Source organism: Cyprinus carpio, chromosome B15, assembly GCF_018340385.1.
Source record: "Cyprinus carpio isolate SPL01 chromosome B15, ASM1834038v1, whole genome shotgun sequence".
Lineage (NCBI taxonomy): Eukaryota > Metazoa > Chordata > Actinopteri > Cypriniformes > Cyprinidae > Cyprinus > Cyprinus carpio.
In genome coordinates this window covers 22,284,974-22,301,214 of record NC_056611.1, presented here as the reverse complement: position 1 = coordinate 22,301,214, position 16,241 = coordinate 22,284,974, and the positions used below count along the sequence as shown (strand labels likewise).

Here is a 16,241-nt window from a genome sequence, read left to right as displayed (position 1 = left end):
CATTAAGAAATTTTTAATTTCTGGCTATTACTTCCAGCTAAAATATGAGTCCTCTATTCATAATATTGCCCTCTCCAGAGAAAAAGATTGGCTCATCTGAATCAGGAGTGAAATATGCACAGATCAAGCACCAATTCACCAGCAAAAACAGTCCAAAATAATTCTAAACAAACATGTTAGTAGATTTGATGTGAGAGGACAACACGGACTTTTTCACTTGAGAAAGTGTAATTATGGATTATGGGCTCATAATTTGGCCGGTTTGATGTAATTGGACATAAGTGACAGTTTGAAGTTCTTACAAACATACAGCTTTTCGCATTATAAGACATTCTTTGATGTACTTAAATTGTGTGGATTATTTGTAGATGATTGTGATGTTTTTATCAGCTGTTTGAGCTCTCATTCTGACGGCACCCATTCACTGCAGAGGATCTATTGGTGAGCAATGACGTTAAATTTCCCCAAATCTGAACAAACTCATGTACATCTTGGATTTTGTCAGGATTCTCAGAACAGTTGAATTATAGCATATATGGTCTTACGTATCAATGCTACATTTTAAAAATAATGCTAAATTGACATTCTTTCTGATTATGATGAGGTTACAGCTTGCTGTAGTAGTAAGCTGGAATGAACTGAGTCCTTTGTGAAGGTACTTTTATTTTTTACATTTAGCAGCTGCATCCTCTCCAATAAGGGAAAGTATACTGCAGGCACAGTGTACACTGTGGGGCATCTGACAGAACATCATGTCAGAAGTCTCTTTCCCTTGATTGTATCAGAGTGTGCGAGTGTGTGCATGTGTGTGGCGCTAATCAAGTCATGTTCACCACGTGTAACATCCTCAGGAAACGAGTTACTGGTAATGAAGACCTGTTAACATGGCAGGATGTTGCAGAAACAGAGGATCAGAGTCATTACGTAAAACTGACTGATAGGGATGATTTCCTCCTTTTTGTTTGCCATTTAGAAAAAACGGTTAAGAATTGTGTTATGGCTACATGGTCATTGTTATTCACATGTTTATCACAGGTTATTTTGAGAGTGCCAGACTGTAGGAAATGAGTGTTTATAAATAGAGTGCAAAAATAGTTTTTACCAATAAAACCATTATCAAAGTATTTTACAAGAAAATACTATTTCAGTCTTTCTGTATCAAAATTTCATGTTTATTTCAATGTTACTTATGGTTTATGAGTGAAAATATATATTTTTTTTATACACCATTTTTTTTTCTGGGTACATTGAATGGCAAGATGCACAATCCAAGGACATGAAAATTGTAATATTATAAAAAGAACAAGAAAAATGGGTAAAACTTTACAATAAAGTCTATTAGTTAACATCAGTTAATGCATTAAAAAGGTTAGTAAACATCAACTAACATTGAGCAACATTTGTTACTGTATTTATTAATCTTTGTTAATGTTAGTCAGTAATAATACAACTGTTCAATTTTTTTATGCTATACTGTAGCTCAGGTCAGTTAAACAACATTAAAAGACAACTTTTGTTTTCTATAGTCATTAAAAAAAGAAGCATTTTTCATTAATTCATATTTATTGATGTAGTCACTGTAAATAATATTTACAAATCTAAGCAATAAATAATTTCTTTAATTTTATTAGTATAGTAGTGTCACATTTCTGTATTAACAGAAGAGAATTACTACCTAACTAATCTAATCTTCTCTTAATCACATTATATAGGCCCTTGATAAACAAATAAACCCATTCTCATGAGACGCAATGAATCCAAAATGACCACGTGACCAAACAGCAATGGACAGGATTTCCTCCCTATTAACAAGGCAGTTTTAGATAACTTGCCCTAAAGCACTGATCCAATTTTACATTCTGATATGAATCCAGGTAGGTTGCACGGACCTTAGATCAGCATTTAGGGGAAGTGAGCAAGATTCCTGTTATCCATGTGATTGCTGTTTATTCTTCACTGAGAGAGCTGCTGATAACACAGTGTTGTTCAGGACACCTCTGATTTCCTCAGAAGGAAGCACCTGCACCCTGTGGAAAAAAAGGTTTTGCTACAGCACACAGAAAATCACAACAGTGCCCTCGTCACCGGGTCCCCCAAAGGACTCTTGGATTTTGTTTGCACAGGCAAGCGAGCTCAAGTAGTTCACAGCTCCAGAGGTGAGAATATCAGTCCGTCCCTCAGGGCTGGAAAAGACCTGCAAACAGCTGTGCTTTAGAAAGTGAGAGAGAAAACATTGTTGTTCTTCAACTGAGTGGTCTAGTTAGAAGGTAAACATGATACACCCTTTGAGAATAGTATACAGAACAAAGAAAAACTGCACTTTTGGCTTGGATGACTGAGCTCCTGCCTTTCCTGTTGCTAATGAAGACGTCTTTATACTCACTCAACAGAAGGCAACAATGTGTTTGTGATTTTATACAGATATCTGCATTAAAATTGTATGATAAAGCAACATTATTCACGCAAAAATAAAAGTATGTCAGTTACTCACCCTCATGTCATTCATGCCTTAATTTCTGGATAATATCCAATGTTTTTTCAATGTAATGAAAGTGAAAGGGGACTGGGGCTGTGAAACTCCAACATGACGACAAAAAATTTTTTTAAGCCACGGTGTTCTACAAAGACAGTGAGTATCTCTTTAACTAATAAATGACATTTGTAGTTTGGTAGAGTTTGTGATTGGACAGACTGGTAAGCATGGGGTGCAACCTCATCATGACATTCCCTTGAATATTATCTCAGATGAAGAGATTTCACAGGCATCCAAAACCCTTTGATACACATACCTGTGGACTAGTTTGGCACTATGTTGTGTGAAATGATTTTGTTGTATGAAAAGCTGATTGTGTAGGTGTCAGCATGTTTCTGCATGCATGCTGACTCAAGTAAATTTCTATTGCAATATATTGTAAAATACTTGGTATTGCTGAGATTTGTTGAGACCTGTCTCCTGAGCTGTTTAATTAACCAACAGAAAAAATATCAGTTTATTCTGAGTTCTTTTGAACTTTAAAAAACATTGCCACATTGTGGAAGTAAGGCTATATGCACATCTGATTTCCATGGCAAACGTTCTTATGCCATTCCATTGATAACATGCTTTTTTTTTTAACTAAACTTTTGACTTCTTTTGAACTAAAGGTCCCATAAATATACTGTATTTTTAGAGACTGTATAATTTATCAGCTTAACACAGTTTAGCAAGCATTCTACATAAATAGCGAGGAGGAAAAAGTGGGGGGAAATGCACACACCACAAAAAGCACATTCCTCTAAAGAATAAAACTAGTCTGACTAGACCGAGTTGTTCTTTTACTCACAGGAGGCTCTGTTTTCTCAGCTATTCTTTCCTTAATGTGCACAAATACATTTCCTCATACTACAACTTTAATTCATCATTTAAATGCTTTTCAGCAATCATGTGGCATGACAGATTAAGTAACTCATAGTCAAGAACCATCCATTACTATCTAGAAACAAAGACAAATGCAGCAGAGGTGTGCACTATATAAACAACTATTGCAAAGAAAAACTTCCTTAACTTCAAATATGGAAATACTGGAAACACTACACTTGCTTAATGAGTCATTTCAGAGTATGGTTAATTCACGTGTAAATGTTTATATGAAAAGAGACTGAGGCGGTCAAGCTCACAAAAATAGATTAATTAATTAAAACTGTGTGCTATAAATTGCATTCTTAAGCCATATGATTAGTTATTAACTGAAAACCTTGCCCTTCTTTGCCGCATTTATTCATGAATACTGTATGAAAATTAAGCCAAAAATAAAAAAACAGATTCACTGTTCAAAAACTTGGAGTCAGTATAGGATATTTTTTAAGTAGCTATTTATTTTTATTGCTATGTCAGCATCTAAGGCTATCTTCATGATAAATCATGACATGAATTTCAACATTGCTATTTCAAAGAAATGCTGTTCTTTTAAATGTTCTATTCATCAAAAAAAAAGAGACAACTATTTACTACATTAACAAGAAATCTTTCAGCAAATCAGCATATTAGGATGATTTCTGAAGGATCATGTGACACTAGAAATGCAGCTTTGCCATCACAGGAATAAACTGCATTCTAAACTATATGATAAAACAGTTAACAGTCATTTTAAATTGTAATAATACTTTGCTGTCCCGTTTTTTTATATCTAAAACATGCAGCCAGGTTTCGTATAAGCTTTCAAAAACAAAAAAAAATCCTACTGACCCCAAATAAACATTTTCAAGCATTAAAATAGCTTTGGGGGGGGGGGGGATATTTACAATTAAAATTCATAAGATTTTTTATTTTTATTTTTTTCTAATTGATCGTTTTCATGACTTTCACAGGACCGGAAATCCTCAATTTAAAAAACTTTTCCTGGACCTTGACCATGACCGTGAGAACTCAGTCACCAATGATTCTCTGAGACAAGCACCAGCTAGTTTCTCAATGCAGTAATTTATCGCTGAGGCTGGATCAGACATGGCTGGACCAACAAGAATCAGGATGAATACAGTCCTTAGAACTACTAAAGCCATAGGGATTAAACGCAATCAGTATTTACCATGCTAAACATGCTTAAGATCCTAGCAGTGATTACATTACCTGTGGCAGCACACTGCTAGGCTATAAACCAGACTTCTGTGGTTACAAAACACAATGTTTACTTAGTTCTAAAAGACCAAAACATTACTTATTTAGCCTATAAAATCTCCTAATCTAATGTTTGTCAGAACCCCCTTTGGACCCACTGAGTAATCAGTTTTTAATACAAAAGGACAGAGGAAAAACAGCTACCAGACCCCATCTACCCCGACCTCATCCTGCAAGCTGGAATGAGACGAGAGCAGAGCTCAACAACAAAAGCAGTCTGCCAACACACTGTCATCAGATACAGACGGGGGGAGTGAAGGGAGCCTTCATGGAGAGCCAGGTCACTACACCTCTCTCTTTCCCACACAATCTCATACACTGCACTGCAGGGTTTCTGAACTGAACTGAACACAACAAGCTCATACTTTTCCTTGAAACATTGTCTAAAACTGTTTTTAACTAGTTAAAGTATCAGTAATTGGTTAAAAGCAACAAAAAGCATTGTGAATTTCTATAAAACTGCCATGTATCAAATCAAAAAAGACTCCCTTTTTAAGTTAAAATGTATTCTTTTAAACTCAGTGGTTTAGAGAAAAGAAAAGAGGGCATTCACATAATCTACTCCTTTTTTAAGGTTGAAGAAAAACAGATTCAGCATAAGTCTGCACTATGGAGCTAGAATGGAAGCTTGTTTCTGCCATGGGATAAAATATAAATAATAAAAGGTCATTATAACTTCTCTCATAATTTTAAATTTTTTATCTCCCAATTCTGATGCTTTTCTCGACATTCTGAGAAAAGAAATTCTGAATAGTTCCATATAATCTTAGAATTACAAGACATAAACTCAAAATTGCAACATATAAATGCAGAACTGCAAGATTACACTCGCAATTCTGATAAGAAAATGTCTAAAATGTGAGTTGCACATAAAATTTGCAATCACTAGGGGAAAAAAGTCAGAATTGCAACATAAAAGTCACAATAACCTTATATTTATATTTTGTGGTGAAAAAAAAAAACAGTTGGGAGAATTTAGAGAAAAAGCCTCAAAATTCTGGAAAAAAGACAGAATTGTGAGGTAAACATCAGGATTGTGAGATAAAGACTGTTACCTTTTTTACTTTTATCTAAAATGGGCTTTCATAACTGAGGGCTATAGTATTAATATATATATATATGAATACCATTGCATTTGATACAAAATAAACAAATGCACTATTGAAGCAAAATATTAAAAATATTGTTGGTTTTAAATTACAGAGCAATAGATATACTCTTTAGAATAAGTATTCGGAAACCTTCTGGCTAGCTGTCAAACTTTGGTCAAACATGTTCATAGTCAAAATTAACTAAGTGAAAATTACGTACAGTTAGTTTGAGAAAATCTCTGCAAACATTTATGTTGAGGGTTTTTGGGTTGGTATATTATTAAATAAATTAAATGCACACATTAAGTGTGATTAAAGTGTACAGAAGTGTTTTTAGGGCCACTTTAAGTGTTTTTACTGGGGAACTAACAGGTTTCCAAATCCTGCAGGTGTAATACTGACCTGTAGCTCAGTATCAGTCTAATGAAAGTGTGGGAAAGGAAACTGCACAGCAGAATTTTTCCAGTCTGTCACCATCCCAGCTCAGCATTACAGACATCAATGGAACAGGGAGGTAAGAGTCCCAGTCACTCTGGATTTATGTGGCAGGACTGGAATTTAGAGGAGCATGTGATACACAGCAGATAAATCCTACAAATCCTCTCCAGTTGAGCTCTTTCAGTGTTTCTGATTCCTGCAAAGGTGGATACATAGATCATAGGTGAAGGGTCATTTCTAATCTGATAACAACAGACAGAGGGGCCTACGGACTAAATAAAACAAAAACTAAAATCAATGTAGGCATCACAACATTATAATGTATGGCATGAAAAATGGAGAATCCTATTACATTTACCGGTTATAACATTTTTAGTTCTTTGAAGTTGAACTTGAAGTGAGCATTAAATGACTGCAATTATAGTCTAAATGTTAAACTAAAGAGCATGCACAATTAAATATCAAATATCACTACAAGTAAAAAAAGTCTTCTTGACTGATAACTGATATGATACTGATATCGTGCATCCCTATATACAATATCTTTGTGTTAAAAAAGACTGAAATTTAAGTCATTGTTCAGGGAACAAGATGAAATACTGTAACATAAAATAATGTAAATAGATTTTCATTCACAGATTTTTAATTGTTGGGTGAGCTGTTCCTTTAACATGATAGTGCAAGAAAAAATACCTGGCCATAAAATGACATAATATTTGGCAGACGTATGTATTAAAATACTGTATTGAAGTGACAATTTAGAATAAACAAGCCATTTTATTGCAAATAAACAATCTAAATAAAACCTCCAACAAGAATTACCTTTCAGTGTGATGAAAAAATCTTTATATGACGTTTATATATTTCTATGTCTATGACAAATAGTAAACAACCAGAGAAGTAAACAATGAGAAAGTAAACAACTAAAGTGCTTGTTGGTTCTTCTCACCAACTCTGGGCACATAAAAATGAAAGTTTGCAACTATCAACTTGCATTGTCCTTTTTCCCCTCCTTTTATATAATACATTTACGGTCTATCTTGTCTTTTTTTGCTGTTTAAGCATCTTTCTTCGTTTTAGGATCATGTCATGAAGTCTTTCAAGTCCCTCTTTGAGTCCGTCACCAATGATGGCGCAGGTGGACTGCAGGTGCCACGGTGTAGAGGGTCCCAGTTCATTGAGAGCCAGCATGGTCTCTATCTGTGACAGTGACAGAGCATGTCTCAAGTCCTGCTTGTTAGCAATAATCAACACAGGCACTCCTTGATTTTCAGAGCGAGCGATTTTGTAAAGCTCCGTCTTCGCCTCTTCCATTCTCTCCGTGTCCAGAGAGTCCACAACGAACATGATCCCATCAGTGCCACGTGTGTAGGACTTCCAAAGAGGGCGCAGTTTCTCCTGGCCGCCAACGTCCCAAAAGTGAAACGTCACTGTTTGTGAGTCCCCGACAGCTAATTTGACTTTCTCTGCATTGAAACCTTTGGTGGGGACAGTGTTGACAAACTCATTGAACTGTAGACGGTACAGCACCGTCGTTTTGCCTGCAAAGTCCAGACCCAGAATAGCGATGTGAAGAGAATTACAGAACGGAAGACTGGAGAGAAAGTTGGGTTGCTCTGATAATCCGTTCCCCATTTTCCTCAGGAGTATGAGAACAATATGTGTTTAGGATGATGTTCCATAGGTCCAAAACCCCAGATGCACATCCAGTGCTTGCCTAAAAGTTCACACATAGACATAGGGTGTTTTTAAATGGCTTTTTGAAAGATCTAATACAATTTGCATTGCAGCAAAATCACAATTAAAGGGGTGGTTGATTGCAATTTCACTTTTTTAACGTTAGTTAGTGTGTAATGTTGCTGTTTGAGCATAAACAATATCTGCAAAGTTGCAGCGCTGAAAGTTCAATGTAAACGGAGATCTCATCTTTTAAAATTCTGGCAGTTTAATGCCTACAAAAACAGCTGGTAAGGGACTACAACGAGCTTCTTCCCAGGACTGTTACATCATGAACCCAGATAAACTCTGCCCCTGGGAACACACAACAAAGGGGGCGAGGCCATGTTGTGCTGCTTTAGAGAAGAGGAAGAGAAAACTAGGGGTGCACGTAAAAATCTGTTCATATATGAATCGCGATTCTGTCTTCTAACGATTCTAATGGATTCACGAGTTTCAAAACCAATGTTCTAAAGCAGCGGTTTTCAATCCTGTTCCTCGCGCTGCCCTGCTCTGCATCTCTATCTCTCTCTTTCAGATCGTCAGATGAGCTCCAACAAACTTTTCCATTTATACACTTATTTTCACATAGCAATGAGAAGCGTTATACATGGACGCGTGTACGGTTGCTGTGCTGTATTAAAGCTTCAATCAGAATAAAACTGTATATTAAAAGCTAACAGAAGCAGTAGCATTTACAAACAACAGCGTATCTAAAAGTATGAGACAACAACGAACAAACATACCATTAAGAGCTGTGCTTGCACAGGATCTGCGCGATCCTCTTCATTAATATTCTCTGCGTCTCAATCGGGCTCAAATTGATAAGCAATATAGAGGATGTCATTGTTTACATTACAACTGGAGCACATTCTGAGCTTGAGGGGCGGGATGTTCAGACGCGCTCAAACGAATCACAACGGCTAACAAATCTCAGCCCATAGCGTATTTCTGAGGGAGGGGCTTCATAAAAACAGGAAATAATCGAGCCGTTTGTCAGAGAAGGGACAGATCGGTGTGGAATAAAGGCCTGTTCACACCAAGAACGATAACTATAAAGATAACTATAAAGATAACTATAAAGATAACGATATTAGCGTCCACACCAGCGAACGATATCTTCTGTTTATTCTAAGCGCACGCTCGTCTGGCGCTTTAAATTCTCGAGCTCGTTACAGCAGGATGGATTCTGATTGGCTGTCAATTTTTTATCGTTCATCAGCTGGAAAAAAAATTGTTTTGAAAGTGATTCCAACGATATCTTTTTCTTTGTCTTTATCGTTATAGTTGTGGTGTGGACGCTGCTGTTCTTTAATACAGAAAACGATTTTTAGAACTATTTCTTTATCGTTATCCTTATAGTTATTGTCCTTGGTGTGAACGGGCCTTTAAGGTAAATTATGTGAGAGAAAAAAAAAAAACACATGAACACGTTAGACTGCACCCCATAAAAACAATCAAGCCTAGAAAAAAAAACAGTCAACCACCCCTTTAATTATTTGTAATGGTGTTTTAAAAGCTTACCATTTTACATGGCAAACAAAATCATACTTTCCACACTCTTAATAATAAAGGTGCTTAAAAGGTTTTTCATAGCGATGCCATTGAAGAACCATTTTTGGTTCCACAAAGAACCATTCAGTCAAAGTTTTTTTTTAAAGAACCATTTCTTTATTACCTTTTTATAATCTAAAGAACCTTCTTTCGCCACAAAGAACATTTTGTGAAACAAAGGTTCTTCAGATGTTAAAGGTTCTTTATAGAACCATTTAGACAAAAAAGGTTCCTCTATGGCATCGTGAAGCACCTTTATTTTTAAAGTGTGGTAAAGTTGGGTTTTTTTTTTTTTTTTAGAACTTCTCTGATAGATTACGACTGTTAATCATGCTGTTGAGAACAATCATGGCACAGTCAGACCATATCTTTCAATAGTTACAGCTTTTAAGTTCTACTTATCATCGATCTACTACATAAAGAATGGACTACTAGCTGCTGGGGCTGAGACTAACAAGACAGATCTTGATCAAGCTGGTTAGGGCTGGAAAACCACTAGTCTACACCCCCAAAAAACCAGCTACAATGTTCCAAAAACCAGCCTGACCACCTTAAGCTCATATGACATGGCTTTCCAGTAGTAACCACATTCCAACATTTACCATTTTTCATTGCAAAATAAAGACCTTTGTAATATATAAATGACATATTTTAACCTTTTTTTTATTATTCTGTCCCACTCTATCTGAAAGGAAGTTAAAAACAGTGCCTAAATGTGTACATAACAATTAATAAATATTATTTCTATATATTTACAGTACATTTAGGAGGATTCAGAAACATTAAAAACTCAAAGTCTCAGAATATAAGTGTATATTACGAATCCAACATCGCGCACATTTCATAATTTGGCATAAATTAAATGTGGCATTCACCCCAACTATACATTTCTAGAAGGAGAGCATAGAGAATATACATTATATTATTATAAATGCGAGTCTGTAAACCCACAGTAACCAACCGCTCAGAAAAGAACCATATCTCAATGATGCAATATTTCCTAGGAACAGATAAATAGGGCGCTCTAACAATAAAAGTGAGCGCGATAAGAGGGAGGGCATTTCTCTGGAAGTCACTGGCGTCCACCTGTCGAATCGAAACTTTTCTGAATGAACCCAAAGTCCACGTAGACATCCCATTTCTCCAACCTCATCAGTAACTATATCTGTATATGATGAAAATATAAGCTTAATCGATGTGACAAAATCTGTGGACGTTTAAAGCGCATGAACCGCAGTCGCGATTTGAGCCAACAGGAATTACTCATGACGCGCTGACAAAACCTGTTTTTACCAAAAATAAAGAGGAGCCTATATTCATTATAGTTAGTTAAAATGTTTAAAACCTAACTCTTACCACAGTCGTTCAGTTAACTTACCGTTCAGACTTCATGCTTCGTTAGAAAGCGTCATTCATTGACGCTCTGCTCGGCGTGCTACTGACTGAAACCAGCGCGTCTGCACCCGCACACGCGCCGCAGCTCATTTGTTTACCTTTAAAATGATTGGTCAACGGAGGTCATGCGTCCATAATGAATGCAAATAGAAAGCTACAAAAAATGCTGCAACTATTGCGTCTTTTTAGTTTAATTATATATATATATATATATATATATATATATATATATATATATATATATATATACTTATATATATATATATATATATATTAAATGAAATTAATAATTCTAACATTTTGTTTAAAAAGTAGCTTATGTATTTCTTTTAATGCAGTGCTAACATTTATTTTTATATGCAATACAAAAAAAAACGTATTTCTCTTTTGTAACACATCTATCTATCAAAAGAAAAGAAAGTTAAAAATGAAGACAAGAAAGGGAAAAAAAGACAAGAAAAGTGTATCTTTATTTGACCCTCTAACTTTTGCACTCACTATTCTAATTCTATTTAAAAAAAAAAAAAAAACTAACTACCTTTCTAATCTTTTTGTATTCTATTTTCTTTTCATTTATTATACAATTATAAAAAAGACCTCTAACACTAGCTTGCGCTATTCTTTTTATATTCTATCTGTTTTCTTTTTATTTATTATATTATTTAAAAGCCCTTGCTATGTGTACTGCGTTTAAGCTAACTGAGACTTGTTATAGCACTTGTTTTTGATTGCTTTTGATTGCCATTGTCCTCATTTGTAAGTCACTTTGGATAAAAGCGTCTGCTAAATGACTAAATGTAAATGTGTATAATAATTCTCCTGTTTTATGGGTTCTCCATAAAACAGCAGGACTCATTAGACAAAGCAGAAAACTGATGTTTAAACTAGCTTTATCTGCACACCACAACACAAAATTCTTTCTTTTGTCTTAAACCAGATTCATTTCTTCCAGGAGTTGGTCAGCTTTTCTTCAACTCGGTCCATTAAGGCACTATATACTCCTCTTCTGCGGCGATGTCTCTATAATACAGGAAGTAAAATGTTTCCAAGAAGGTTAATAAACTGTCTGTTCAAGGGTAGATGATAAATATGAGTGTTCTCTTTGTGCTCACTGTATAAGACGCAGATTTTGGAGGCCATGGTGTCTTTGGTAGTATGAGCCTTGGGTCCCATTTAAGCTCTGCTGGTTTGAAAGTGTCTATTTGGCTCACTGTGTCGCTGTGAGAAGGGTTCAGGTCAGGATGGCTGTCACTGACTGTGAAGACATTGAAATAAAATGCAAAGCTTTGTCAGTAATACATGTAAGGCTACGTGGTTTCAAAGCCACAAGGTATTTGACCTTTGCTCTAAGGATTTTATGACTGTTAGATAAGTATTACAAGGTCGATTACAGTGAGAAAACAATGCAATCACATGCAACACAGTTTAGACCAATGCTGAAAAACCATTCTTGTTTCTCTCTGTTTTCAGACATGATTTCTTAATGCAAGTAATTTTACCTGCTTTTAGGCACTGAGACTTTAGGATCAAGCAGCCAGGATCCTTTTCTAAAGAGGTCACCATTTCCGGCATTCCCTCAGCACACTGCGTTTGAATAAGGAGTGTTTAAATGTCTTATAAAGACTGTCATCTAGTGTTGATGTAGTGCAATGCAGATAAAGTAAGCCATAATCTTAGTAGAAACTTACAGGTCTGAAGTTATGAGGTTTTGGATCTTTGTACGGCCCCACTGGATACATCCCTGCTCTCACAAACAGCAGTTTTGACTCTAGTGAGTCTGGTGGTTTGTAGAATTTGACAAATGGTCGTGCTTTACATCCCTTTTGCTCAAATCCAGGCAATATTGAAGGGGTAACATCATTAATCTTTTCCAAAATAAAAGATTTTCCTTCCACACTGTTGTTTGATTTAACCAGGTGAATGTTTTTGCTCTTGATCCGTGGCAAACCCGAAGATCTGTACAGTTTTGGGGTGAAGTCGGGGGCCTTTATGTTCCATGGATCAACGGGAACTACTGGGTGTGGTGGGATGAGTCCACAACTCCTGCTTGAGATCAAGTTCTGACTCACAGAAAAGAGCAGGTTTCTTCTGAGGTCAACAGACATGGGAGTTTCCAAAGGCTCGGAAGATTCATTGTGAATCAGCCACATCTTTACACTCAGAGCAATAATCTGAGACCAAACCATACACTAATTGTAAATAAAACATACAACTTGCAAGAAAATAGCATTTCAGTCATTCTACTTCAAAATTCCACATTTAATTCAGTGTGGTACTTGCATAATCTTTGTACTTATTTGAGAAATGTAATAGCAATTTCTGAGTGAAAATTGTTACTGCACCATTTTTTTAAGTAATATGTACAATGCATAAAATTGTTACATAATCTTATCATTAGCAACCTCATAAGTTCCATTTCATCTTAATGAAGAATATAAATGCATATTACATATGCAAAAGCCACAAGATTAGATTTAGGTGATAGAAATGCAATTATATAACATAAATAACAATAAATAAATAAATAGAGCAAGACCTATTTCTATCAACAGTACATTTCAAAGAAATTAATTCCTAAAATCACTTAAAATCACTCACCTTTCTTACAGCAGCGTGGCTGTCATTCAGCCATGACAAAGTAGACAGTAAAGAGTTCAAAGGCCGTGTTTGATCAAAAAAATTAAAATAAATTTAAGCCAGCTCAGCATGGAGCAGTGGATACAACAAGGTTGCCAGGCAGCAAGAGTTTCAAGTTCTCATTCAGAGACTCTGCCTGTGGACAGAGCACAGTGGGGACATTGTTGAGGAAACAAAGAGACGTCTTAGCAACCATCAAACTATGAATTAAAGTCAGTTTAAGTATGAAAGACTTTGTGGAACATTTTATATCAAGAAATACCTATCTTCAGACATACATTCAGTTCAGTTATAAATTAATTAATTACAAACAAACCACACCGTAATAATGTGTGTGTGTGTGTGTGTGTGTGTGTGTGTGTGTGTGTGTGTGTGTGTGTGTGTGTGTGTGTGTGTGTGTATGGGGGGGGGGCAAATGCAGCAAATAGGACATGTTCATATTTTATTTATTTCATGCTCATTTTGGATTTCTGAATGAAATTACTCCTGTTTAAATAATGTTAAGTATTTTGCAAGTTGTTTTTGTGTTTTATAAGGGGATGCAAAAGTTCAAATTGTACTTTCAAATCAAAACCAGCAGAGGTCAGTATTCAAAGAAGTGGTTTTAAAGACAACTAATTTTTAAGATTTCAAGTTGTCTCGATTTCTCTTTTGTGTATTCATATTATTAGTATACAAATCATTTATTGTAAGGTAATTTGCAGAGGTCATAGAACGGTAGAGATATAACTAATACTTTTGTAGAGTATAATGTTCTATAATGAGATAAAGCATACTTTTGTAGCCTATAATGTTCTATAATAAAGGCAGCATTGACTGTAATGTTCTATGGTAAGGGCAGCAGTTTGTTGTAAGTTTTAATATTTTCTGTTTTTTTTATTTTAGTTTAATTTTGATATATGAGGTAGTGGTTGTAGAGTATTTTGTTGTATTTTTAATGTAGTATTTTGAGGTGTCTCTGTGTGAGGGTGACAATAAAGCTAACATATTGTGAATACATTATGAGCATATAAAATTTCACTAACAGACAAGAAAAAGGTTTTTGAAAGATTAAGCGCTTATCATAATAAAAAGCCTTCAAACCTGTACCATAAATGTGGAGGGTATTGAATTGACCTTGACTATGATTTTGACTACATTCTCTATAAACTTTACATGAAAGTTCCAGACCAGGAGAAAAGAGCTGACAGAACCAAACTCAAGACTGTAAGTGGCTGAACCAGTAGGTCAAAGGTCACAGCTGGGATTTATGGGGTGTTGTTTTTGGGGTTTATAGGGGTCTTGTTTTAAAATGTCAATTGCTCTTAGTAAGATGTGTAGATTGAAGGTCGTCAGATGTCCAGCTGGAAGGACAGCCAGGTTGGTCAACCCTTTATAAACAGCTGACTGGTCTTGAGGTAAAATAAGAACATGTTGAACAATGGAAAAGTGCATTTAAGCTTAAAGAGCAAGAGCATCCTTGTAAAAGTTTACAATACACACTCCTCTTCTTTCATATACAAAAAAAAAAAAAAGCACTAATCATAATTTCAAGTGACTAGATGTACTATTGAGTCCTCTGCAGTCTTCAAGGTTTATGTTCATTTTACAAAAGCCTCAGAAGACCATGTTAGCTAACACTGATATTGCTATTTTATGTTGACTTTCCATCTTCTTTCATTTTAAATGTACTTTAATTTATGGTATAAATTATTACCTTGAGAGCATGATCACTGTCAGTATATGGGGGGAAAAAAATTCATTTTATATTCCAGAATAAGAAAATAACAGCATACAGGTTTAAAACAACATTGAGGTAAGTACGAATTCTCATTTTTGGGTGAACTATTCCTTTAAATCGTTTACTTTCCTGTTCCCAACACTTTAGTTCTTTTTTATACATTTGCAGCATTTAGACTTTGCGTTATATTGAATGCTAATCACACCTTTAGATCATGGAAAAGTCTTGCCACTGATGACTGTTTACCATCTGCTTTTCTCATTAGGTGTCACAGCTGTTTTACTGCATTAACCCCTTTTATCCATATCAAAGTAAAACACTGGGAATATGTTGTCGTTTCGTTCTGCCTAATGAGTATCCTTCAGTAAAGATATCCAGTTTGGAGGAAGAATTTAATTACTTCATACAGACTGTCAACACCTCTCGTAGAGAAACATATTGTGCTATGCCAGTGCTCAGTCTTCATCCCGTGAATGTTATTCACATCTTCTTTGAGAAGGAGTGGCACACCCTTGATAAAAACAGTTTAACAGATGGCCTCTGGTTATGCGATTCCTTCACAAAGTCTCGCAGGCATCACACAACAGATTGTGTTTAACTTTCTCAGAGCAGAACTTTGGCTGATTATCATTATGTTGATATAAGCAGCCCAGCAATGGACAGTCAGTGAAGAATAGTTTTCGTTAATGCCAGTAAGGTCAGTGTTTAATTAGAAAGCTGTTGATAAACATAAGCAGAGCCATAACTTGTGGATTTTGGTAGCTTGCCATAATAATAGCATGAACTTAAAACTTGAGGTCTATATTTAATAGGCTACTGTAGATGATGGATATTCTCTTGCCTTTACACCACATAGGCTATTAATAAGAGATGAAAGGTACACAGAAGAGAAAAACAGCCATGTTTTCTTAAAAAAACATAGACTAGACAATATCACCATCTGCTTCTCTATTCAGACTGAAAGGAAGATTAATTCTGCAAATCACGGGACAATAAAATTAATTGTTATCAGGTTTTTCTTCATCAGTGGGCACTT

At 35.5% G+C, this 16,241-nt stretch overlaps 2 protein-coding genes across 2 annotated transcripts; both read right to left on the bottom strand.

The window, feature by feature from the left end:
- Positions 1-6,940: 6,940 nt before the first annotated feature.
- arl4aa (ADP-ribosylation factor-like 4aa) lies at positions 6,941-10,976 on the bottom strand. Its single transcript, XM_042739827.1, has 2 exons — positions 10,832-10,976; positions 6,941-7,900 (listed from the first exon to the last, which is right to left on the bottom strand). The coding sequence occupies exon 2, from the start codon at positions 7,816-7,818 to the stop codon at positions 7,219-7,221; it is 600 nt and encodes a 199-aa protein (XP_042595761.1). The 5' UTR covers positions 7,819-7,900; positions 10,832-10,976; the 3' UTR covers positions 6,941-7,218.
- Positions 10,977-11,559: 583 nt separating this feature from the next.
- si:dkey-30e9.6 (uncharacterized protein LOC564083 homolog) lies at positions 11,560-13,593 on the bottom strand. The gene is made up of 5 exons (XM_042738852.1): positions 13,447-13,593; positions 12,537-13,019; positions 12,348-12,432; positions 11,961-12,103; positions 11,560-11,868 (listed from the first exon to the last, which is right to left on the bottom strand). The coding sequence occupies exons 2-5, from the start codon at positions 12,996-12,998 to the stop codon at positions 11,788-11,790; spliced, it is 771 nt and encodes a 256-aa protein (XP_042594786.1). The 5' UTR covers positions 12,999-13,019; positions 13,447-13,593; the 3' UTR covers positions 11,560-11,787.
- Between the last annotated feature and the right edge of the window lie 2,648 nt (positions 13,594-16,241).

Coding starts and splice junctions, on each gene's coding strand:
- si:dkey-30e9.6 (XM_042738852.1), bottom strand. CDS start 12,998: ATGTGGCTGATTCACAATGAATCTTCCGAGCCTTTGGAAACTCCCATG. Junction 12,433..12,536: donor AACCTCATAACTTCAGACCT/GTAAGTTTCTAC, acceptor ATTCAAACGCAG/TGTGCTGAGGGAATGCCGGA. Junction 11,869..11,960: donor CAAAATCTGCGTCTTATACA/GTGAGCACAAAG, acceptor CCTGTATTATAG/AGACATCGCCGCAGAAGAGG.
- arl4aa (XM_042739827.1), bottom strand. CDS start 7,818: ATGGGGAACGGATTATCAGAGCAACCCAACTTTCTCTCCAGTCTTCCG.